The following is a 25,106-nucleotide window of genomic DNA, read 5'->3' as shown; positions in this document are numbered from 1 at the left end:
GGCAGGGGATGTGCTTTCACCTATGGTCCTAGCTAAGTTTAGGGAAAGGATTTTAAAAAAAAAACACACCATACTGAAGTGGCCTGATTTCCAGAAGTGCTGAGCGCCCACAGCTCCCACTGACTTCAGCAGGAATTGTGGATGCTCAGCTAAGGAGCCAATGGGGCTGAAGGAGAACAGCAACAGAAGCAGCAACCACCCGTTCACCCGTCTCACCCACCCCTGGGAGCTGCTCTATCCTGCTTTCCCCAGGACTTGTGTGACAACCGCCATCTCAGCCAGCACGCCGGGGAGTGAACTGGGGACCTCCAGAGCTAAAAGCCTGAGCTGCTACAGCTTGAGCAAAAATGTCAAGGGTCCCTAGCAGGGGCTGTAACAGACACATATCCCCTGTGGATTGGGCACCGAGGGGACCCTGTTACATGCACCGGTGGACTCCACTTACCCTTCTGTTTGAGGCCAGAGGAGGTTGGGGCCCAGCACTATTGCCACGTTGCTTGGTGTCATTTTGTTAGCATCCTGGTATTCTGTTAGCTTTGCTAGGAATTTGATCAGGTACCTGGCAGAGGCGATCAAGAGGCAGAGGGTGAGGCTGGAGTGTCACCTGGGCCTGTGGGGTGCAGCGCATGTTCCCCACAACTGCCTTCCTCTGCACCCGACATTCACAGCAAAACCATGCACCGAATGCAGGTTATTCCCTGAGTCGAGGTGCCTCGGCCTCTCTCTTTCGAGGTAGCTTCCAGGTCAATACTTCAGTGAGTGCCGCAAACCACCATGAAATCAACATCCTTGCACTGCCAACCATTCAGCGTCCTTCCTCTGAGAGGCTCGAAGTGGCTCTCAGACATGCAGGAAGCCTCACAATCCCATTGTGATTTGTCCCAGGTCATCCCGTGAGTCTGGGGCAGAGCTGGGGAGAGAATCCAGGGTCCCAGCTCTCAGCCTCCCTCTCTAACCACCACCAGTTCCCTTCTGTAAGGCTAGGAAATAGGCTTTGTGGCTAGCTACAAAGCCTGATTGATTTTCATTGCTAAGAACATAAAGGTTGACGATCAGATCATGCCCGGGGTCTCAGCACTTGGTAACAAACGAAATCCAGCAGGAAATCCTATCCTATTCAGGGGCTAACGGTTAAATCCTAGCAGCTGATATACCCGCCCTGGAAGTGCCCTTTTCCCAAAGCCTGGGCAACCGGCACCGTGCAGCGTGCCCCAAAGGCTGGCAGATTCAGAGGATGGTGGCTCACAGGGGGGAAAGCAAATTTCTGTGTCGAGAGCATGGACATCTCTACAGTCAACAGTCACCTTGTCCTGATCTAGGGGGAACTGCCCAACAACTGCCTGGAGTTCCAGTTTACAGGGTTTTCCTCATTAATCACTGTATCTCCTAGTGTAAAGTAAGGCAGGGATTTTCAAAGGGGCCTAAGGGAGTTAGGTGCCCAAATCCTATTGAAATACAATTGGACTTGGGTGCCACACTCCCTGGAAAATCCCCAGTGAAATATCTTACAACACGGGAGAGAAGGTACCTTTTTCACTTTGTGGCAGGTGTCCCCAGTCTCAATGCCCCTGTGACCTGTGAAGGGTTGCTTGGGCCTGCGGCCCTGATCTGGGACTCCCCCCCACCCCATCCCCTGTGCTGCTAGCTCTATGGGTACTAGGAGAGGAGGGCTCAACCCATATTAAAAGGCAAGTGGCCCAAAGTGCAGGGTCTACGGCCAGCGCAGGAGAGCAGGGTGAAGAAGCCCTGGCATGATCCTGGGCAGACTGAGAAATTGGTCTCCACTGCCCATCCCCCTTCTCCCACAGGCCAGGAAAGGCGAGAGGGCACAGGTGGGAGCTAGCCCCCGCACTCCCACGGCGATCTGCCTGTCGTCCTCTCACGGAAAGTCAGTTTGGTGCTTTTCCACCATGATTAAGTTCAGTTCACAAGCAGGCTGGATGAGGGGGCGAGGGGGCCCTACGATCCTCCCCCGCCACAGACCTTCGTGCTCATTACTGGGATGTGGCGGGACATGAGCCCTGGGCCCGCTCTGGGAGCATTCAGGCTCTGACCTAAGTGGCTAACTTTACTTGAGCCCCACTCCCAACAAGGTGCAGCTCCCCCTCTCTCAGCATCTGAAAGTGCAGGGACCAGAACAGATCCCCTGGGGACCAGACAGGCTCCCTGCTTATTGCAGCAGTGCTCGCTAGGGGACATGCTGAAAGCCCCAACTTCAAGGGGAGCTGAGAGCTCAACTGCCTGCACGGTGGGGCCTGTATTGCTAAGCATGCAGAGATCCCACTGACATTAGTGGGCATTAGGCAGGCGCCTGAGGAGGGAAAAGCTCCCACCCTCCCGCTAAGGCCTTGTTTACACAAGAAAATGGCACCAGTTTAACTGAAGTTGGTTTTTAGACCAATTAGTTACCACAGTGCAAACGGTGGTGTGGGCAACAGCCGCCAGCTTGGCCTACACCCCGGGGAGTGCGCTCGTGACCTCCAGAGCTAAAAGCACAAGCTGCTACAGGCTGAGCTACAGCTCCCTTCCTGGGGCTGTAATGGACTCATATCCTCTGAGGACTGGGCACAGCGGGGGGACCCAGAACACCGGCTTGCCAGTGGGCATGGGATGCTCTTATTAACTGACTTAAGTTAAACCAAAATAAGGCTGGTTCAAACCACACTGTGAGAGTCTCCACACAGCCTTTGGCACCAGTTTAATAAAACTGGTTTAAAAATTACACCTGAAGTGAAATCACTGGCTACTCTGCATGTAGACCCAGCCCTCTGCCCCATATGCTCACCTGATGTTGTTGTAGTTGGCCTTGGGCAGTTTTTCGCAGGCATTCCAAAGGGCCTGCAGCCTCTTGTCTTGGTCCTGGATGCTAGGAAGGAAGTGTAGTTTGGGATTAGTTGGTCAGTTCGCCACACGGCTGGGCCACTCGCTTCGCTGAGTGCTCAGCTGTTGAGAAGAGATGAGGCCCCAGATCCAAACGCCCAGAGAACTGGGACGCATCTGAAATCTGAACCGGGATCCTGAGTTTGCAAACGGCTCTTGCCATTTAACAGTCAGAGCCAGCTCCTCCAGATTTGAACGCTCCCAGCCTGGGGGCATCCAGTGCAGAGAGCGAGTGCGAATGTTGGTGCCTGAGCCCAGCCTTGCTTTTATTATTTATTTCGGGTGCTTAGAGAGAAACTTCAGGCCTGCATGGTACCATCAGAGACTGAGAGTGTAGCTGGAAGGCCTCCAGCCCACCAACTCAGCCAGAGCCCTGCCCTCCTCAGGAGGGAATGCATGATTACAGTGGCTGCCTGGTCAGATGCCCAAGACTAGTGCATTTCTGCATTTGCTGCGAATACAGAGATGCCGCTTTCAGATGTTGAAGGAGAGAGCAGTCCAAAAATGAATGCAAGGTCCTGACTGTCCACCACAGTTCAGCCCTGTCTCTGAAGGAGGTACCAAGTTTGTGAGAACGTTTGCTGAGTGCGAGTGAGTCCTTCAGAGGGGCAATGGTGCTACCATGGATGACCAGAGCCCTGGCTCTGAACTGATCCGATCCAAGCTGGGGGAGGCTAGGTTTTCCCAGTGGCTCAGGTACCAGTACCCCCTCCACAAAGGGAACGAATCCCTTTGCACTTTGCTCCAGGGCCCAGAGAGTTTCTATGACAAGGGCAATCTGCTTTCAGTTCAAGACCCTACTTCCCATCCCCTACACAAAACACAGAGGCCGGCTGCAAGGCAATCCCCAAGACAGTACTGCAGAGGCTGTGTACAGACGGGGACTGAAGTGGATGGAAGGAAACAGTATAGAAATATCTCTGTTGATCTGGGCCTGATTTATCCTTAATCTATCTCTGATCCATGCACACGTCACCCCAATTATGTGGACACGTCACGGGGAGGGTCTAGCTAGCTACCTCTGGGCTTGTCCACATGGCAAGTTACTGTGTGGCAAGGCAGGGGGTCCCGTGAGGATGCAGCGAGAGTGCAGTGCGAAGCCTGGAGGACAGCCTGATGTACTGCACTTTCGAGTAGCAGCAAGCAGAAGGTTGCCATGTAGATAAGCGCTTGGGTGCTTATCCGGTCACCATTACTGAACTGAGCGCCTCATAAACTTTGATGTATTCTCCTCTGAGCCCCACTCTGAGGCAGAGCAGTGCTGTCATCTCCATCTCATAGATGTGGAACTGAACACATAGAGGCTAAGTGACTAGCCCAAGGTCATACAGGAAATCGGTGGCAGAGCAGGGGATACCAGAGTTCAGATCCAGCCTCAGGCTGTCACCTGGCCACTAGACCATCCTTCCTCTGGAAGTTTCACATCCCTTAGTCACACTGGTACCAGCTCCACAGCCATGGAGACCTCACCTGTATTTTCACATCCATCCCCTTGCAGAGCTAGATTACCATCAGCCCCACTACACAGGATTCAGAGGGAGTCCATATAAGCCTCTAAAGAAAAACTCTTCACGACCCAAAAATTCCACGACTTTACGGCCTGACATCTTGCCCTTTCAGAGCTAGACATGCACGCTGCCTCTCCCAGCAGGAATCTCACCTTCCGAATGGGCTAAAGCACCTGTTTCTAGCGCTGCAGGGACTCTGAATGCCAAGCTCTAAAGCTCTGACACTTTAAACTGCTCCAGGACTCCAGCTTGCCCGTCCTCGTCCTTGAGCGGGGGCAATTTTGGGAAAAGTTCCACATTTGGGGGCCAAAGGTGAAAACATCAGGAGTGATTTGAAGCTGCTGAGGCATCTGGGATGTGAGAGGAAGCCCAGGGCTGCTTTAGCTAGAGGCAGATTTCTGGGAGAAGCTACACAGCTCTGCAGACCGATCTACACGGGGTATGAACTGCAGTGAGCTCGAACACGTAGCGCTCTAACTGAACGCCGCAGACCCTGCTGGTGCCTACTTTGTGCTGACGTCATCCTGTTTCAAACAGGACTCTATTAATGCACGCTAGGTACCTTTCAGTTTGCACCAGGAGGGTCTACACGGGACGGCTAGAGTGCTACAGGTTTGAGTGCTCTGCAATTTGCTCTCCTGTAGACGGGCCTGTGACACTGCCGGGCGCAGCACACTGACGTTTTGCCCTGGGCTTCAGATTGTCTTGAGCAGTCTCTGGATGAACCCTGGCGAGCCGGATTGGCAGGGGCAGAGAACAGGTGAGAGGTCGAAGGTACATGACACAGTCATTCAGCAGGCGGCTCTGCAATTCCCAGCGTGGAAGATGCCTCTCCATAGGGGCTGTATGTAGAACGCATTTCAGCCCCGCTTACTCCAGCACTTTTGATTGCTCATTGTGGGTGGTGAGGAAGAAGATGAGGCCAAGGACAAAGGAAAGTGCGTTTGGGACTCACTTGGAAGCTTGAATCCATTCGTCATAGAGCTCAAAGGTCATGAGAGGCTCTGGAAGCTCTCGGAGATAGGACTTCAGTGCCCCTAGGAGACAGAAGGGAACACTGGCCAGTCAGTACCAAAGTAGGACGCTTTCCTGGGTTGAAGGATAAGAATCTTGGCTGGTCTCTGGGCATGGGACTTTAGCCCTTTCAATGAAGCGCAAAGGCCAGGCTGTATGTTCTGCCCAGCAGCCTCATTACTGTGATTTCAATCAAAGCCAAGAAAACCAATTAACATCCTAATAATCTTGTCAAACATTCACCATTTCTGTTGTTCTCGCTCTGCCCCGTGACATTGGACTGAGCAACATCCCTGGCTTCAATGGGAGCAAGATCAGACCCGCATTTCATTGAGGAACAAATCCTGCAAAGCACTGAGGGACTGCCCTGCAACTGCCATTACTGCTGCCTAGGGTGCTCAGAACCTCCCAAGATCAGGTCTGGAAAGAGAAGGGAAACCACCTTGGATCAAGAAAGGAACATCATCTTAACGCTGTGGAAGCGTACGACTGTCACAACACTCCACGGTATCTCACCATACGGACCTATGGCATTTTCAAAAGCGGCAAATGGGATGTGAGCGCCCAGGTCTCCTTAAAATTGATGGGAATTTGGAGTCCAAATCATCCAGGTGTCTTTGAAAAACTTGGCCTCAAAGCCCACCAGGGACGCAAATACAAAAAGTTTTATCCAAACCAAATCAATATTTAGCAAGCCAGTAAGGAGGGGGCCTCATTCAAAAACCCTCTTGTTCACCAACAGAATTGGTAACATCCAGGTTGGAAACTCAGTTACAAAAGAATAAAAAACTATCTAATTATCGATCCACCCATCCCACACTCGTCACCATGTTTTCGGAGCGTCTCATGGTTATTACAATTGTATTTGAGTTGCTTTAGCTTGACCGGTAACTTGACTAAATAGAATAAGCACAGTGTGTGTACTAGCATTTAGATTTATTTTTTTAAATGTAACATTTACTGGCAAATCTGTTCATCACAATAAATCAGGGAAAGTCTGAACCTGGGGATTCATCAACGATTCTGACCAAAACTATTTTTTCGTCCTCAACTGCAATGAACAGGACCGTAGACAAGCACAGAAAATAGAGACCGCTAGAATAGTTTGACGAATGTCTCCAAGGGAAACTGAAGATTTAGAAGCACTGACATTAGTAGGTATAATTTATATATGTATTTAGTGTTTAAGGAGAGGACAAATTTTATTTCCAAACTGGCATCAAACAAATCCACAATTTTTCCTATTCCTCCTTAATGCCCAATATGGTTACATTTATACTTCTCAATTTGTTTTTCATACATTTGTTATATTTTTGAAGTGAAGAGATAATGAACCAAAGTTTATTCCTGCATTGTTGTAAATTGGATGTAACTCCAGAATAGTTATTCCAGAATTTACAGTAGCATAAGAGCACAATTTGGTCCATTCATTCAGTTAAAGCATAACACAATTGTTTTACACTACCTATGTCTAGAGTTAAATCAGTACTTGATGTTAACAGATTGATAAGGCTCCTCAACGATTCTAATTTTCTCCTCAAGCTTAGAATTGAACAGGGCAATAGAGTTCAGACTCTTTGTTAATAACTTTCCTCTAGTGAACAGGTCACTCAAAAAACTATATAACGAAACACCAAAAGACTCTTCCCTAGCAGACTGAGTTTTAACCCTTATGGGAGGCCCCTACAGAAGGGCCCTGTCTCTTTACTTGTTGCCCAGAAATGACAGCAGCAGATCACAAATGCATAGTTGCATGGGACAGTAATACAGCTTGGAGGAAAATGGGTTTTCCATTTCAGGGGTCGTTCTCCCATTTCAAAATTTTTTCCATTCTGAAATGGGAGAACCCCCTCTCCCCCAAATTTCCAAATTTTCCTATGAAACAAAATTCTGGAAAAAAAATTGTTTCAGCTCAAAAAGTTTCATTTTGATTAAATTGAAACTGTTTGCTCCAATTTCGGCTTTTTAACCATCATTTTTTTAAAAAACGGAAACAAAAAGTCATTTCAAAATGGCCAATCAAAAAGCTGCATCCTGACTGCGTCAGAAAGCTCCACTCTGCTTTTTTACTAAACAAAATGCCATCAGAAGCGACATGTTTCCACAAACACATGTTGCTTTCAATGAGTCCGCACTTTCGGATGGAGAAATGATTCCGCTGGAAAACCTCCCACCGAGTTCAGGCAATAGGACTTCCCACTGCACAGGCTGAGTCCAGTACAGCGTGCGCATTGCTTGGAGATCCTCCACTGGAAGAGGATCATCTAGAGTAGCACATAATCTTGTTACCAAAGCCTAGGTGGCAATGCCCTTTACCTGCAATGGCATGGGGGTCTGCTGAATACTCCTGCACGTCCACCACGCAGCAGTCAAGAGCCGCCTTGAGCTTCTTTAACTTGGATGCAGAAGGAGCCACCCTGAAGAGACCCTTCGGGCAAAGGAGACAGGAGAGACGTCAGCCCCAGCAGGAAACTCCTAAAATCATGGCAGCAGCAGAACACAGCGCCCCAAGGGCACAGGCCCCAGAGTGACCCGGGTGCCAGCTTGATACCCAGCCTAGGGATCATGTTCTGACCTAGCGATGTCACGTTGGATGCGGTTTAGTAGGAAATCACTGATGTAGGAAGCGTGGGAATCCCTGTAACTCACCTGACTTACACACAGAACAAAAGTGGGGTTTAGGGTCAGATCCTCAGCTGCTGTAAATCAGTATCTATGGAGCAATTCCAGCTGGGGGCCTGGCTCATGGGGCCTAGAAACTACGGAATTGGGAAGATTAGACATGGTGCGAGGAGTGTCTTTGTGGAACATCCCTTTGATACTCCATACATCTGTGCTCTGGGCCACTTCAAGTCACACCTGATCCCTTTGCCGACACAAACAAGCTTGTACTCCTGGTAGCCCCAGCAAGGCAATGTATCAGCTGCCATCTTGGCCAACCAGGGATCTCCAGCGCTAAAGTCTGTACATCAAGAGCCATGGTCTCTAGCTGACAGCTGTAAGACTCGCATTCCCCCTGGATCAGGCTAAGATGGGGACCCGTTACACACACTGACCAGTGGTTACGCTGACAGCTACTGGGGAGCGAGGGGGTGTCTGTTCTGACCCCAGCGTGACCAGCAGCGGCATCAGCGTCTTTGTTAATGGTGATGGTGCCAAAGGCAGGGGGTCCCGAACTGTGGTATGCGCACCACTGGGCATATGCGAGACATCTCTGGGCGGTACACGGGAGAAATTGTGTAATGGTGGATTTTACTTAGTTACCTTATTTATTGCATTTTCATAATAGGCAACTCAGACAAAGCTTTAGAACTCCATCGGAATTTGTTATATACAATATGGTAGTTAATTTACTTCAAGATGTACCAATGAGAACACAGAGACACAGGCGTACAGAGCCCTCATCTCCAGTCACCGTACAGAGTGAGTTCAATTGCCCAGCAACTGCCCAGTCTAACTGAGCTCATAACTTAGTCAGGGTTGGGGGTTTTTCAGTTGCATACATTGCACTATAACTATATCCGTGCATAACACTGAAATATGAGCAGATGGCTAAAGACAGGTAGTGTTAACAGGAACACACAAAGTATCAGTGATGAGAAGAGCAGGGGTATGCGACCAACTAGTAGATCTGGAAAGGGGGTACACAATAAGAAAAGTTTGGGAACTTCTGATCTATATGGATGGATGAACTGCTCAAGAGAAAGGATGAAGCAACCCAAAGTTTTTCTCCCAAATCAAACTACCCTGGAGATTACAAACAGATTTGTCAATTCTTTTTTAAGTTTGTTTTTCAATTTTTCAGGGCTGGTCTTCACGTACATTGAAGACGCTTTAGCGAAAGACGCTCCTGTGCCGACAGGAGAGCTTCTCCCATCAGCATGGTTAATTCACCTCCCTGAGAGGCAGTAGCTATGTTGACCGGAGAAGCTCTCCTGCTGAAATAGCGCTGTCTACACAGGTTGGTGTGTCACTCAGGGGTGTGTATTTTTCACACTCCTGAGCGACGCAGTTATACTGATATAGGGCTGTAGTGTAGACCTGGCCCCAGTTGCACTTCTCAATCCTGGCAAGGCCTGGAAGCACCAAAACACAGAGCAAAGCTGCTTCTTTGAATCTTTTTTTTTTTTCCAGCTAATGATCAGGTGCGTGCAGTCTCAGGAGATTCCCAGCTCAACTTTCTAGATCAAAGGGTCTGAGTATTTCCAACAAGGTCTGAAGAAACATCTGGGCTCTTCGTTGCTTCTTTGAACCTGCAGGGGGTTGTCCATCATTCGTTATTTCCTAGTCTCTGCGTAATGAAGAGGGACGGTTATCTCCATATTTATAAGCTCTGTCTCTACCATGTGAATGCAATAAAAAGGACTGCAACAGTTCCATGTGCACATGAGTCCTGCAGAACATGCTCCAATCCCTGCTGTGTCTAAATCATCTTTCCTGATTTTCTACTCTCATTTCAAGGCAAGGAAAAAGAAAATGTTACTTTGCCTATGTGGTTCTGAACTGGAACATGCTTTCTTCAGGCAAGGAATTACTTAGGTCTCAAAGCCACTGATAAATACTGAGACCAACTGCCCTAGGAATCACGCAGGACTGTGCTAACAGAGTGAGCTGGTCTAAGGGAGACAGGTCAAAGAAAAGCAACAGACTCCAAACACAAACCAGGAGTTAGACGTGGTAGCAGCTCTGTTCAGTCAGCCAGCTGCTCTCCTTATGCTACTGGATGCGGCTTCACGGAGCAGCAGGGTGCTCCCTTACCTCCCCCTGCCATATGAAAGGGTGTTTCTCTGGGTGACAGGCTTCCAAGCAAATGAAACTTCACACAGAGCAGGCTGGGCTCACCCCTGGTGTAGATCAGGAGTGACGCCATTGAATTCGGTGGACTTGAAGTGATCCGAGAGGAGAATTGGGTCCAAATAAATGTAAACTACACCACATTACCACTTGCACTCCCTGTGCTCCTTACACCGCTCTAAACGGTGCCTCTGAATTTGGACCAGAGGCCTCCATGGCAACTGCACCTCTTTATAACATGACCGAATTTGGCCCGTCTTAGGAAGCATGGTCTATTTTAGTAGCAGCCTTGCTCTGTACCAAAGGGACACAGTGGGGGACCCAGGACCCAATTCTGCCAGCGTATCTCCAGGGACCTCAGTGGGGCTGCTCCCAATTTACACCAGGTGCATCCAAGACCAGTCAAGCCAGAATCTGGTTTCCAAGGAGGCTCATTCACAGATTGAGAAGAGGCTGCAGTGTTTGCTCTCCCAGCTGAACCAAAGGCTGGGCACAAGAACTGAAGGAGGGGGTTTGCCTCAAGATTTCCAGGGCCTGCCCCAAGATTTTGCAATGGGAGGGTTTGGAAATACCAGACAGTCTAGGGAGGTGTTTCAATGGGGGAATAAAGGAGGGGGCTTTTCAGAGGGTCAGAGGTTTTAAGGGCAGCAGGGATCTTTATGACCGTTGTGCTCAGAGCGGAGAAAAGCCGGAGAGTATCTGTGTCTGGAATGAAGCCGCCCAGCTCGGGGGCTCCCGACTCACCTCCTCCTGCATTCCGCACTCCAGCAGCATGGTGACACAGGCCTCGATGGGGAAGGCGATCTCCCGCCCGCTGACGGCCAGGTGCTCCTCCAGGGGCTTCCCGAAGGAGGGCTTCTCGATCCAGGCTTCTGTGACACGGATCCGCAGAGCGGGCAGGAGGGAGAGGAACCCGTGCTGGGTTAGGGGAGCGCATTCACCCGCTGGGGAAGCTGCGCGGGTTCCCAGCCCCCCACCATCTCCTGTGGCAGCCACATCTCTGCCAGTTAGGGAGCTCCCTTGGCAGTGAGGTTTCAGGGCTGTGCATCCCCACGTCCCACGTTTCTGTGTGTCTGTGTGTGTGCACGCGTGCAGGGGACTAATGCACGTCCGGGATGCATCTATATCCAGGTCTAGGTGAGCCAGGGCGTGCGATCCCCCCAGTGTCCCCCCCTTGTATTGCTTCTTCAATGCCCCATGCTGATGCTTGACCCTCCCCCAGCACTGCTGGGGCCAGCCATTGTGGGGTTAGCAATGGAACCCCGGGCTAGCCCTGCTCTTGGGCGCCAAGCAGGCTGCTCCTGAGCCCCGGCTGGCTGAAGGCGCGACAGCATGGATCTGAACGCTGAGCCCCCATGTGGCCAGCAGGCCAGACCACACCCAGCCTCACCCCCCTGATGCCTGCCTGAAAGCCTCCCTAATTAGAATAGAATATCACGGTTGGAAGGGACCTCATGAGGTCATCTAGTCCAACCCCCTGCTCAAAGCAGGACCAACCCCCAATTTTTGCCCCAGATCCCTAAATGGCCCCCCTCAAGGATTGAACTCACAACCCTGGGTTTAGCAGGCCAATGCTCAAACCACTAAGCTATCCCTCAACACTGCTATTGCTCTGGACAGCATGGGGTCTATGGACTGGCAGGGAGCGCCGAGAGGAGCCGCACATGCAACAGCAGGTATGCATTGTGCATGGCGTCCCGTGTCGTCCCCCCTCCCCCTCCCCCCCACAGCTCCCTTAATGCCCCTCAATCTTGTCCCGGAGCATCCCCAGCCAATCTAGTCCTGGGCCTCCCTCGGCTGACCAGGGTCTGCCAATCGTGCTACGTGGTGGAGTGTGAGACCTGTCACACTCAATTCACTAGTGACCTGAGTTATTACTTCGACTCGAGTCTCCAGAGGCAGGAGGGCAAAATGCATCCACTCACTGCATGGCTAAACTTCAAACTGGGCTTCTACTGGCATAAACGCTGCCAGGGCTCCCGGGGTGGAAAATCCCCAGGGGACAAGATTACCATGGTGCATTGTGGTTGCAATGTATCTTAATCCAAAGATGAGGGGTGGATCTTTAAGGGCCAGTGCAGCCCTCTGAGGAGCAGCTCTGACTGGGACGGGGGCCCACTTGCTATTCTAACTCTTAGCTTTTGTGTATTCAATATACCAGGGGAGGCCAAACTGTGGCTTGCAGAGCCCTCCATGACTCCCCATTCTCCACCCACCAGACTGGGAGGAGGAGCTTGGGATTTCTGCCCTGCAGCGGAATGGTGGGGATCGGGGCTCCTGCCTAGAGGGTGGGGATCCTAGGGGCATCAGCCCCGCGGGAGATGCCTGCCAGGGCTCAGGGATTCAGCCCCGCTCTTACTGAAGCCCCATGTCATGGCAAGTGCCTCCCACAGGGCTGAAGCCCCTAGCCCCACCACACTACTGCAGGGCAGAAGCCCTGAGCCTTGGCATGTGCATCCGGCTCTTGAACTTCTGAAGATTATCGTATGTGGCTTGGAGGGTCAGTAAGTTTGGCCACCCCTGCAATATACTTAGAGGGGGTGGCAGGAGTAATTTACAGGCAGCAGTTCCCAAAAGGGGAAATAAAGCTGCAGCTGCATGGGGTTGCTCCTGGGAACAAGAGCACCACTCGAGCTGTTTGCATGACTGCTAGCGGGCATTGGTCTGATAGCTACAGGACCGTTGCTTTAAAAGGGGGGGAAACAACACTGCTTTAAAAGGTGGCAGGTTCTCAGTGCCCAGGAGATCTTGTAGAGTGGAATTGCGAAGTCCTGAGTATGCAGCCTGCAGCCATAAACAGATCAGCCCACAGCTGCTTAGGACTGAGCATTCCAGGGTTTGTTTTCTTTAGCAGAGAGAGAAAGAGACAGACACTTTCCTGTATCTGTATTTCTGGGCAGGCTGAGGAATTCCTTTCCATTGTTAAGGGGGGCAGTTAGAAGCAATCCCAGCCTGGCTGATCAGCCAGTCCCAAGGGCCCTCTGAATTCTCTCCTACTTAATGTCCGGAAGCATGAGCGCGAGAGTGCACGAGCACGTGTGTACACACACGCGTGCAGGGCAAAACGTATGCTCACAAGGCTGTGTGCATGTACAGCTGTGGACGTGTGTGTGTGAGTGTGTGTGTGTGCAAGAGGCTTTGCGTGCATGTGTTGGAGGGTGCATAACTGTGGATGGATGGATGCATCTGTGTCACTCAGTTTCCGCACTGGGGAATGGGGAGGGAAGAAATCCACCTCCTTTCGGGGAGGTCAGGAGTCTGCATGGCCTGTGCACATGACACAAGGGAAAGGTTATTTCCCCCAAGGAAATCCAACAGCAAGAGACTCCCCTCTTTAAATTCTAATAAGTGCTGCAAACTGGGCCATGTGTTAACTGAAAGAATGAGGGGAAAGCCTAGTTGGGTGGCCCAGTTAGACTAGGTTTCCTTCTGCTCCCCATGCCCTAGAGCCTGAGTTCCCCTTCATTCTGGCTCCGTTTGATCTCAAGCCCATGGAGCTGATGGACAGCCAGACCAGACACAGTTGGCAGTGGGAGGAGGAGAGGACTGGCATGGGTGCAACCTGCCTGAATGAGCCAGGACTCAGAAGAGTTTACAAGCAGGAGAGAACCTCATGGGCCCAGGGTTAGAGAAGAGATGAGCTCAGTGGAGGGAGGTGCAATTGGCAATGGCCGGTAAGCGTGTGGAGGAGAAGATCTGGGTTTCAGTGGGGGCAATCGATCCCATGTGGGGGTGGGGAGGAGAGGCGAGTCACTGTTCTGTGGGCGAGGGACAGCAGAGTTGCTGAAAAGCCATTGTAAGATGAGTGGATTGAAGGCGGGACAGTGCACAGGTCAGAGTCGCTGCTGGAGAGGGGGCTGTAGTGGCTGCAGGGCACTGATTGTGTTTGCTGGGGCCGGGGGAATGACTTGGAGGCAAGTCCTCCTTTTCTTTTTGCGAATACAGACTAACATGGCTGTTACTCTGAAACCTGTTGGAGAACTGATTGCGACAGTTTAAGGGAAAGCGACCCTGCTGAGGAGGGTTTTGTCCAGGAGTGGGGTGACTTGGGGAGATGATGGGGAATTTCCTCCCCAGTAAATCAGCGCTGAGCAGGGTGGGTAGAACTGCTTCTGACTTGGGGGGTGGGGGCACACTCTGTGAGATAGCCTCACTACTGAGAGCCCCTGCTCCACCCTATCCAGAATTCTGCCTCTGGTGGTGAGCAAAAACTGATGACTCAAGGAAAGGGGACAGACAGCACCTATGGGTACAGTGCAATGCTGGACATGGGGGGCTCTCTCATCATGCCCTCTGCTAATCAGCTGGGGCCCCAAGCTCCAATCCATTTTAGCTTAGCATACCGTCAATTAAGAAAACACTTACCCTGCTGTGCTTTTATCTGAGGCAACACGTTCTGTAAAAGTGCTAATGACTTCCTATGGTATTCTGCTTGCACTTCTATTAACTGGGGAAAAGACAAGGGAAAGATAATGTTGAAGTAAAAAGAAAACGGTACAGAGTTTAGGCATAGAAGTTTCTGGTTATCAGGGAATAAGGTACAGATTACCAAGGGGTGCGAAATTTGGTTTAGGAGCTGGTGGCGTAAGGAATACGTAATCTGCAATCTCCCCAATTGGGGGTAAAAGTTTAACCAGTCAAAGTACAGACACTGAGATATGGGGGTATGTTGTCCATATAATGGCTATGTTCAGGTGTGGAGTATAACGAGCGGATACGACAATGGGGATGGATCTACCCTCATTTGGTGGGATTTAATGTTCAGTGAGTTTATGGTTCCAGTTCATACGGTCCAGTGGAAAAAGCCTCTCAGTCCCTTTCTCACTGCTGTAGGAACCATGGGGCACTTGGGTAGGGGTTGGAGGAGGGGTGTTAACAACCGGTCTCTCGCCCAGACACAGTGAGACAGCATGCACAAGGGAAGGACACAGACAGAAAAGCCCAATCCCCACTGGCACTTACAGTTTGGAAGTAGTTTGCATAGTCTATTTCTTTGGCCACGAAATTGTACATGTCAGCCGAGAGCTGGTCCTATGGAAAGCACAGAATTAGCAAGAAGTAAATCACACAAAATCAAACCACCCTGACCAGCAATTGCAATCATTTACAGGTGGATCAGGCTCGAAGGCTGGCACACAGGGTCAGAGATGCTTGCAGGACGGTGCTGCACGTTGCTGGGATTGCACCACCTTTGCAGGGCCACCTGGAAATGACACAGACCTTATGGTGCATTTGATCCTGGCTGCTGGGAACATGGACAGTGAAACACAGACTCGGGGGGAGGGAATATATATAGATCTGGCATTAGCAATCCTGCGTGGCTCAGCTTTCGTTACTAGTCCGAGTACAAGATGGGGAGGCAAACGCTGCAGGATTTGCAGAACAGAAATAAAACACCTCATTCAGAGCAAGAAACTTCCCCCCTTAGATCCATAAGGTGGATCTAGAATCCGATATTCTGCTCCACAGGGAATTCCATACACATCAAGAGAGCAGAATGTCGTGGGAACTCCACAGATGTTGGGAGAGCAGGATATCAGTGCCTAGATGGAACTGAAAGGGATAACTGTGCCTTGAATGGTGATGCATCCAAGATCTGAGATGCTGCAAAGTTTGGAGGTTTTCCCCTGCCTTTGGTTTCGGAAAGAATCTTGCTATATAAAAACAACCAACACACTGGGCCAAATTCAGACCCGATGTAAATGGGTATAACCCCACTGACTTCCATGGCTGGTTACACCCAGGTCGGAGTTTGACTCAGGAGTAGCAGACATGAGGACAATGAGGGACTTGCCCACCTAAAACCTTTTGAGATCTCTGGTGGCTTTTCCCGATTTCTCAACCACTGACGGTCAAAATATGCCACCTTAGCATACACATGGCAACTGCAGAGCCCTCAGTACCCACCACACCCCGATCTGACTCTGCTCCCTGTAAATCTACACAAAGGGCTATGCTACGTACTATTCTATCCTCAGCACCAATGGGGCAGTCACTATGTGTGTGTGGGCATGTTCCAACCCCAGACGTGGATGTACATGCATACATCTGCACGCAGAGCTGCCCACTGGGCGCACATAAAGGGATAAAAGCTTTGCAGGTTCTCTTTAGGTGCCCATTGCATTCAACAAGGGTCCCATGGGTACTTTGTAAGGGTACTGCCTGTGGAATTCCTGAAGCAGGTTTGTCCGGGAGGTTGTTCTCCACACAAGTGCCATAGAGGGGGTTCAGCAGTTTCATTGAGTAGGGAGGAAGGAAAGCAGAGTTAGATAGCACAGCAGGTTAGGGCCAGCACCCCGTTTTTGAACATCTGGGTTCAAATCCTGCTGGTGTCACAAGTGAAATGGTTGGGTCTTTGCTGGGTCTCTGTAAAATTAGCACAGCTGGCAGCTTCTGCTCACAAGAGACCCAGGACTATGGGAACATCAGGTGGGGTGCGTGTGGTTGTTTGCAAATCTAGATTATGTGACACAGCTGCATTTGTCAGAAGCATGCACAGAAGCTACTGGATCTATTGGCTCCACATTTCCAGGGGTATATTCCTACCCCTGCCCCCCAATTTAATATTTCCCACCCCCATCCCTCCAACCCCCGCTCCCCCAAAGTCCAGTGGTAAACAGAACATGTGAGCCCAGGGAATGGAGACCCCCACCAAGGAGCTAAATGCTACCATCAGAAATATACCTTCAACAGCTCAGCATCTGAGCCTCTCCAATTGGCAATCTTAGGATGGTCAGTGATGCCCTGTGTGTGGCCCTTGTTGGTCTTGTGGGAAGAGGAAGAAGAGCAATTTGGTTGTTTTATTGTCACATCATGAATTTTGTTAAACACGAATGGCAAACAGTTGAAGTGCAAACGTAAGAGAAAAGTGTGGGGGACACGCCCCTCTCGTTTCGCTGGGACAGGAAAGTGTGTTTTAAAAAAGGAGAAAATATCTGAAAGTTAACAAGGGGATATGGCAAAGGGGACTTTGGGCATATCTCTGTGTGTGTAAGTTCCGTTATCCTAAAGGAACGCATGAGGACAACAAAAGGGAATGGTCAGGACATGGGGAGATGGGTGCAGAGAGGGCATGGGAGGAGCAGCTGGAGTCAGAACCAGACATGGGGATGGAGAGTCAAGGCATGGAGACAAGAATGGAGATGGGCATGGAGGCAGAGACGGAGCCGATGACAGTGAAGGTCGAAAACGGGGTGGATGTGCAAGGAGAGGAGGTGGTGAAGGTGGAGATGGAAACAGCCTTTTTCTGAGAAAAACCCATTTGCTTCTCCCACCTGCAGAACAGTGGATCCTGGGCCTTGTATCAAACTGGGGGAAAACATGGGGAAACTTCCTTACCAAGGCTCACTAATTGTGGCGAATGAGTCAGTGCCCTGTAAAGAGTGAGGTTCTGAGGATCTGCTGGTGGTGGCAGAATGGGATAACTCTTCACCTCTGAAGATCTGGGTTCAAACCCTGCACTAACCATAGTTCACACATGGAGGTCTGGTTCTTTTTGGAAGGGCTCAGGGGGAATTGTCTCACTCGAGCCCCTGCCTGTCCACATTATGAAGCCACTGCACAAAATGCAATAATTCAGCACAAGTGCCAGTCTCTGTTCATGAGAGACCTTGGCGCAGGTGTATTTGCAGAGGTCCAGGATAGCAGGGGGAGGGAGGGCTGCAGTGCACTAGCAGAGCTGTGAGGGAGACTCTGGACTGGAATAGCAGAGGGGGGTGCAGGTCAGGATTCATGTGGGTGGGTGGAAAGTTTTAACAGCCCCTGCCCAGACTATGCCAGGCAAGGACCAGTGGCATGATTCGCTCCCACTTATTTGTGCTATTTTTACTTACAGGTTTTAAAAAAGCAAGACATTTCATGAGGTTTTATTGCCCCCATCTCAAGAATGGCAGTCACCACTAACCCTTTCCTGGATCCTACCCCCCTGCCATGTCAGGACAGTCAACAGGAGGCTATTGCCTTGTGATTTAGCTGTAATGTATGGTTCTCCTTTTCACTACAAACACCCTTTGCCGTGTTATCATAGAATCATAGAATATCAGGGTTGGAAGGGACCCCAGAAGGTCATCTAGTCCAACCCCCTGCTCGAAGCAGGACCAATTCCCAGTTAAATCCCAGTTATGACTGATCCTGAATGGAGAAGGCCAGTTGACCTGGTTGATTTCAGATATTGTGGAGAATCCTTTTTTAAATAAGCTCTAGGATAGTTATGCCAGCAACAAACTAAAACAGCAGTATAAGTAAATGACATTTCTCCCCAACCTATACTCGTAATAAACATTTCCTGGATGGCTTTGCCTACGGACACTCATGGCTAAGTGGCAATGCGCCCTGCCTTCCAGCTTCAGGTCGGACACACACAAATCCCTAATGAAAATAAAGCAGACCTTTGGCCATAAACACAAGCCAGGGGGTGGAAACAGGGCATGTGAGGGTACGCAAGGCAGTTGGGCTTTTATGGTTGTGTGTTAGGGATAATCAGGAACAGCCCTCTGTGTCTTTACTTCATCATTGTAGCTCCACCCCGACTCAAACAAAGCTCAGCACATGGATGGATAGATTAGACAGACAGACAGAAGTGTCATTCCACTATGGCAGACAAAATATTGCAAAATTCATTGCTTTTGCACATTCAAACAAGTGCCCCTTATCCCACCAATATGCATGCGCTTAACTTTATAGCGGAAGTAATCCCACCAATTCCAATGGTTCCTCATCATAGTGAAGTTAAACAGATGCATGAGTGTCTGCAGGATTGGGGCCATAGTCATGTTAATGCAGAAAACCATGTTTAAGTAACAATGCTACTAATTCAGCTCCCTTCCGGTACAATTCTTAGGCTGAGAGAGGAGAAGCAGGTCACTGACTATTTCAAAGCCTTTCAAGAGACAAACTTTAGAATGAATCTAACCACACCCAGAAATGACAAACTAGTGTTAAGTGTTGAAAGGAGCATGAAAGTCTATGCCAATGTCAATTCTGATACTCAGCTCAAAAAACGGACTTTATATGGAATAAAATAAATTTACCCTGCACAACAGGAGCTTTGGAGGAGAAGAAAAGAAGAATAGACCCATGCACAAAAACCCTGGATGCAAAGCTGTAAACACACACACACACACACTCTCTCTCTCTCTCTCTCTCTCTCCCCCTTCCCTCTCTTTTGAGATTATGATTAGCCACCAGTCTGCAACAAACTGTTCCTAAGCAGGATGGTTTGAAGCAGCGTCTGATTAGTCAAATGCCGCGTGTTCCCTAAGGGATGCACTGCATGTAACCTAAATGTGCTGCTTTTTTCGCTCTCTGTTTGGTTATTTTTGTCTGAGTGGTTCATTAAATATATACAGCCCATTATTGCTCAAACCAGTAATGGGCAGCACTTATTCAGTAAAGTACCTCTATGTTGGAGCGGGAAGGTACAATTTCTAGCTCAAGCAGACATACTCACACTACCTCTGATCGAGACAGCGCACTAAAAACAGAAGCATAGCTGTGGCAGCACGAGGAGCTAGCCACCCGAGCAGGTACCAAAGGTCTCGGACAGGACTGTCTCGGGGCGGCTAGCCCCTCCTGCGTGTTGTGCAGCTGTGGCTACATTTTATTTTTAGCACGCCATCTTAATCAGAGTTAGTGAGGGTACGTCTCCTTGAGTTGGGAATTACGCCTGCAGCTCAAAGCTTGGACATACCTTAAGACTCTTTCAGAGTTTGTAATATGCTGTATTGTTGTAGCCATGTTGGTCCCAGGATATTAGACAGACAAGGTGGGGGAGGTAATATCTTTTATTGGACCAATTTCTGTCATCTGCATAAGCTTTATACAGGGTAAAACAGATTTATTTAGGGTTTGGACCCCATTGGGAGTTGGGCATCTGAGTGTTAAAGACAGGCACGCTTCTGTAAGCTGCTCTTAGTTAAGCCTACAGCTGTTAGGGGACGTGGTTCAGATCTGGGTCTGGGTTTGCACCAGGCTAGCGGGTCTGGCTCAAACCAGGCAGGGCACTGAAGTCCTAAGCTGACAAGGCAGGAAAGCAGGGGCACAAGTAGTCTTGGTACACCAGTTGGCAACCCCCAGGGGGTTTCTGGGATCCAACCCATCACAGTGACATTTCTCATAAAAATGTTTAAAACATTTTGACCAGCTGTAGTATATTATATATCAAATTAAATATACACCTAGTGAGTTGCAAATTGCTTGTACTCAGAAAAGATACTTTAGAACTGGAAAAGGTGCAGAGAAGGACAACAAAAATGGTTAGGGGTATGGAACAGCTGCCATATGAATAGAGATGAAAAAGACTGGGACTTTTCAGCTTGGAAAAGAGACAACTAAGGGGGTATGATCATAGAATCATAGAAACATTAGGTTGGAAGAGACCTCAGGAGGTCATCTAGTCCAACCCCCTGCTCAAAGCAGGACCAACACCAGCTAAATCATCCCAGCCAGGGCTTTGCCAAACCAGGCCTTAAAAACCTCTAAGGATGGCTTCCACCACCTCCATAGGTAACCTATTCCAGTGCTTCACCATCGCCTAGTGAAATAGTGTTTCCTAATATCCAGCCTAGACCTCCCTCACTGCAACTTGAGACCATTGCTCCTTGTTCTATCATCTGCCACCACTGAAAACAGCCTAGCTCCATCCTCTTTAGAACCCCCCTTCAGGTAGTTGAAGGCTGCTATCAAATCCCCCCTCACTCTTCTCTTCTGCAGACTAAATAAACCCAGTTCCCTCAGCCTCTCCTCATAAATTATGTGCCCCACCCCCTATCATTTTTGTTGCCCTCTGCTGGACTCTCTCCAATTTGTCCACATCCTTTCTGTAGTGGGGGGCCCAAAACTGGACGCAATACTCCAGATGTGGGCTCACCCAGTGCCAAACAGAGGGGAATAATCACTTCCTTTGATCTGCTAGCAATGCTTCTACTAATGCAGCCCAATATGCCGTTAGTCTTCTCGGTAACAAGGGCACACTGTTGTCTCATATCCAGCTTCTCGTCCACTGTAATCCCCAGGTCCTTTTCTGCAGAACTGCCGCTTAGACAGCCAGTCCCCAGTCTGTAGCAGTGCATGAGATTCTTCCGTCCTAAGTGCAGGACTTTGCACTTGTCCTTGTTGAACCTCATCAGATTTCTTTTGGCCCAGTCCTCCAATTTGTCTAGGTCACTCTGGACCCTATCCCTACACTCCAGTGTATCTACCTGTCCCACCAGCTTAGCGTCATCCACGAACTTGCTGAGCGTGCAATCCATCACATCATCCAGATCATTAATAAAGATGTTGAACAAAACTGGCCCCAGGACCAACCCCTGGGGCACTCTGCTTGATACCGGCTGCCAACTAGACACAGAGCCGTTGATCACTACCCATTGAGCCCGACGATCTAGCCAACTTCTTTAACTTACTGGCAAGAATACTGTGGGAGACCGTTACCAAAAGCTTTGTAACGGTCTCCCACAGTATTCTTGCCAGTCAAGATATATCACGTCCACCGTTTTCCCCTGATCCATAGAGCCAGTTATCTTATCATAGAAGGCAATCAGATTGGTCAGGCATGACTTGCCCTTGGTGAATCCATGTTGACTGTTCCTGATCATCTTCCTCTCCTCCAAGTGCTTCAAAATGGATTCCTTGAGGACCTGCTCCATGATTTTTCTGGGGACTGAGGTGAGGCTGTAGTTCCCCAGATTCTCCTTCTTCCCTTTTTTAAAGATGGGCACTATATTTGCCTTTTACCAATCATCTGGGACCTCCCCAGATCTCCACGAGTTTTCAAAGATAATGGCCAATGGCTCTGCAATCACATCTGCCAACTCCCTCAGAACCCTCAGATCCGGATTCATGGACTTGTGCTTGTCCAGCTTTTCTAAATAATCCTTAACCTGTTCTTTCACCACTGAGGGCTGCTCACCTCCTCCTCATACTATGCTGCCCAGTGCAGCAGTCTGGGAGCTGACCTTATCTGTGAAGACCAAGGCAAAAAAAGCATTGAGTACTTCAGCTTTTTCCATATTGTCTGTCACTAGGTTGCCTCCCCCATTCAGTAAGGGTCCCACACTTTCCCTGACCTTCTTCTTGTTGCTAACATACCTGTAGAAACCTTTCTTGTTACCCCTCACATCCCTTACTAGCTACAACTCAGTTGTGCTTTGGCCTTCCAGATTACATCCCTGCATGCTCGAACAATATATTTATACTCCTCCCTAGTCATCTGTCCAAGTTTCCTCTTCTTGTGAGCTTCCTTTTTGTGTTTATGATAGAGGTCTATAAAATCATGACTGGTGTGGAAAAAATGAAAAAGGAAATGTTATTTACCACTTCACATAACACAAGGAACAGGGGTTGCTCAATAAAATCAATAAGCAGCAGGTTTAAAACAAACAAAAGGAAATACTTCTTTCTACAATGCTTAGTCCACCTGTGGAACTTGTTGCCAGGATGGTCAAGGATGCAACTCCGTGCTCTGGGTGTGCCTAGCCTCTGTTTGCCAGAATTGGGACTGGATGACAGGGGATGGATCACTCAATAATTGCCCTGTTCTGTTCATTCCCTCTGAAGCACCTGGCATCAGCCACTATCAGAAGACAGGATACTGGGCTAGATGGACCACTGGTTTGACTCAGTATGGCTGTTCTTATGGAGTAGTCTGTTAGACTGGTTTGGAATTCCTGAATACGTACAGTCACATCCTATAAAACCACATGAGTTAGTGCACAAACAGGTAGGGAATAGATTTTCAAGAGAGCTCAGTGCTTAAAGGTGCTTTAGGTGCTTAAATGGAATGGCCAGATTTCGGAAGTACTCACAAAAACTGGCTCCAGCTGTGGGAGCTAAGCACTTTTTAAAATCTAGCTCAAAATATACATACTAATACTTTGAAATCTTAAGCAGAAGGCAACAGAGAAGCACAAAGCAACTTACAATAGTAGGTCTTTCATAGCACCCTTAATCAGTAGATCACAAAGCAATTTACAAAGGAGGTCAGTATTATTTCCATTATACAGATGGGGAAACTGAAGCATAGGGAGGCAAAGTGACTTGTCCAAGGTCACCCAGCAGGCCCTCAGCAGAGCCAGGAATAGAACCTAGGTCTTCTGAGCTCCAGTCTAGTGCTCTCCCACTACGCAACACGATCTCCCTCTTCATGAGGGAAGTCCCACATTATGCTAAGAGGCAAACTGTCATTTATTTCTATTTAGTAGAAGATGTTTGGGTATCAGAATCTGTATTTTACAGATGGGGAAACTGAGGCACAAAGCAGGGGTGTGATTTGGCCAGTCTCTCACAACCAGTCTGCAGCAGAGAAGAGCCCACGACCCAGATCTGCTAACTCTTGGTCCTATGCTCTAACCACTAAACCGTGCCTCCTCTTGCACGTCAGTATATTAGGGTTCAACATACTACCGGTGCTGAATTTTGCAACAGTCCCCTGCCATAGTCCCCTAGGATGGAGGATACCTGGAAGAGTTTGCTTTGCAGCCCCAAACACTGCCAGATGGAGCTGGGATGTGGGAGGGCAAAGGGAGGAGAGGACATCCTTTCTTCAGTCATTGGTTTTCATCCACACTGGCTTATCAAACGAACAAACTGGAGGAAAGTGCTGGTTACCTCTTGGGGCCTGGGCACTTCACATACTGTGCTACTGCGGCTCACAATGCAACACCACACCCTGGCACCTGCTAATTACCTGGGCATGACACGGGAGGGCAGAAGCTGCTCACCAGCTCTCAGAGTTGTTAGCTTAGAGTTCTCCCCAACCTGGGGGAGGAGAGGGTCAGGGAGAGCCCACCTCAAACTGTGTGAGATCAAGGCAGAGAGGGTCAGGAAGCAGGTATGCCCTTAGGCTGTATGGGAGGCAGGGGGAAGGTGAAGGGAGCGAGTGGGGGGGGTCTCTCCCCAGGCTGCAGAGGATAGGTCTCACCTGGTGTAGCAGGAGGGTGATTGAGGGGCTCTGAAGTGGTGAGAGAGACAGGTTTCCTCTCCCTGCACCAGCAACTCCTCCTGGCAAAGGGTGAGGATTCCTGGCAGGGCTGTGGCAGGGAGCCTGAGACAAAGGCCGCTGACGCTGCCTATTGGGCACGGGGGGTCGACGGGGACTTCTGGGAACAGCAGGCCTTCATTGGCGTCACTCTCCCACACCTGTGCCCTGCTTGCCAGCATAGGCCTGCAACTCCCAGCCCCGAATTCCCCAACCCATATAAACCTTCTCCCATTCACTGGGCGTTGATGGACTGCACAGCTGTGAGATAAGAGAGAGTGAGAAGTACCCTGCAAATCTCCACTCTGTTCGCCGCCTCCTCCATCTCTTCCCTGAGAGCATCCGCTTTGGCACCCAACGGCTGCAGGTTGCTCGACAAACCTGACGACTTCGCCGACTGCTGCCACCTGAGAGGGGACGCAATGGAACTGGCATCAGCAACGGATGGAAGAGCTGCCTGGCAAAGGGAACGGCCATGCAAGGGGCTCAACCATGTAGGCTTAGGTGCATCCTGACCGTAACCACTTAGCTCAAGATGGCATGTGGCAGACAAGGACCTGTGGTCTCCGTGGCCCGCCCCGGTACATTAAAAAGCCAGGTGGCTCCTCTCTGCTCCAGTATGTGCCAGTTAGGCCTGGCATGAGGTCAGTTAACATACTGGCTATTCTCTGGCCCGCCAGCAATGAGGGCCGAGTTACTTCTCAAAGGAGTTGAGCAAGTGATGTGTCCCAGAGGTTGGGTTGACCCAGCCTGAAAACAATCTCCTAGAAGATACAGGAGATTTAAATTAACCTTTCAATATTGTTTCAAAGAAAAAGCAGTTTCTAAAAGGCAAAAATCAGAGATTTCATAGATTCACAGCCAGAAGGGGCCATTCTGATCATCTAGTCTGACCTCCTGCATGATACAGGCCATGCAACTTTCCTGATGTAGAT

At 49.6% G+C, this 25,106-nt stretch overlaps 1 protein-coding gene across 9 annotated transcripts in view; it reads right to left on the bottom strand.

Moving 5' to 3' along the window:
* Positions 1-25,106, bottom strand: part of ARHGAP44 (Rho GTPase activating protein 44) — a 153,030-nt gene that overhangs the window by 22,196 nt on the left and 105,728 nt on the right. For 5 of the 9 annotated variants that reach the window (XM_073310157.1, XM_073310155.1, XM_073310160.1 and 2 more), the window contains exons 7-15: positions 24,461-24,578; positions 16,881-16,961; positions 15,159-15,227; positions 14,562-14,643; positions 10,941-11,068; positions 7,719-7,830; positions 5,344-5,425; positions 2,786-2,866; positions 446-559 (exon numbers count right to left, since the gene is read on the bottom strand). In XM_073310157.1, the coding sequence (XP_073166258.1) occupies positions 446-559; positions 2,786-2,866; positions 5,344-5,425; positions 7,719-7,830; positions 10,941-11,068; positions 14,562-14,643; positions 15,159-15,227; positions 16,881-16,961; positions 24,461-24,578 (867 nt within the window). The remainder of the gene's footprint in view (positions 1-445; positions 560-2,785; positions 2,867-5,343; positions 5,426-7,718; positions 7,831-10,940; positions 11,069-14,561; positions 14,644-15,158; positions 15,228-16,880; positions 16,962-24,460; positions 24,579-25,106) is intronic. The other 4 variants (XM_073310163.1, XM_073310164.1, XM_073310158.1 and 1 more) reach the window with 1 other exon arrangement.

Source organism: Lepidochelys kempii, chromosome 14 (genome assembly GCF_965140265.1).
Source record: "Lepidochelys kempii isolate rLepKem1 chromosome 14, rLepKem1.hap2, whole genome shotgun sequence".
Lineage (NCBI taxonomy): Eukaryota > Metazoa > Chordata > Testudines > Cheloniidae > Lepidochelys > Lepidochelys kempii.
This window is presented reverse-complemented; position numbering and strand designations above follow the sequence as displayed.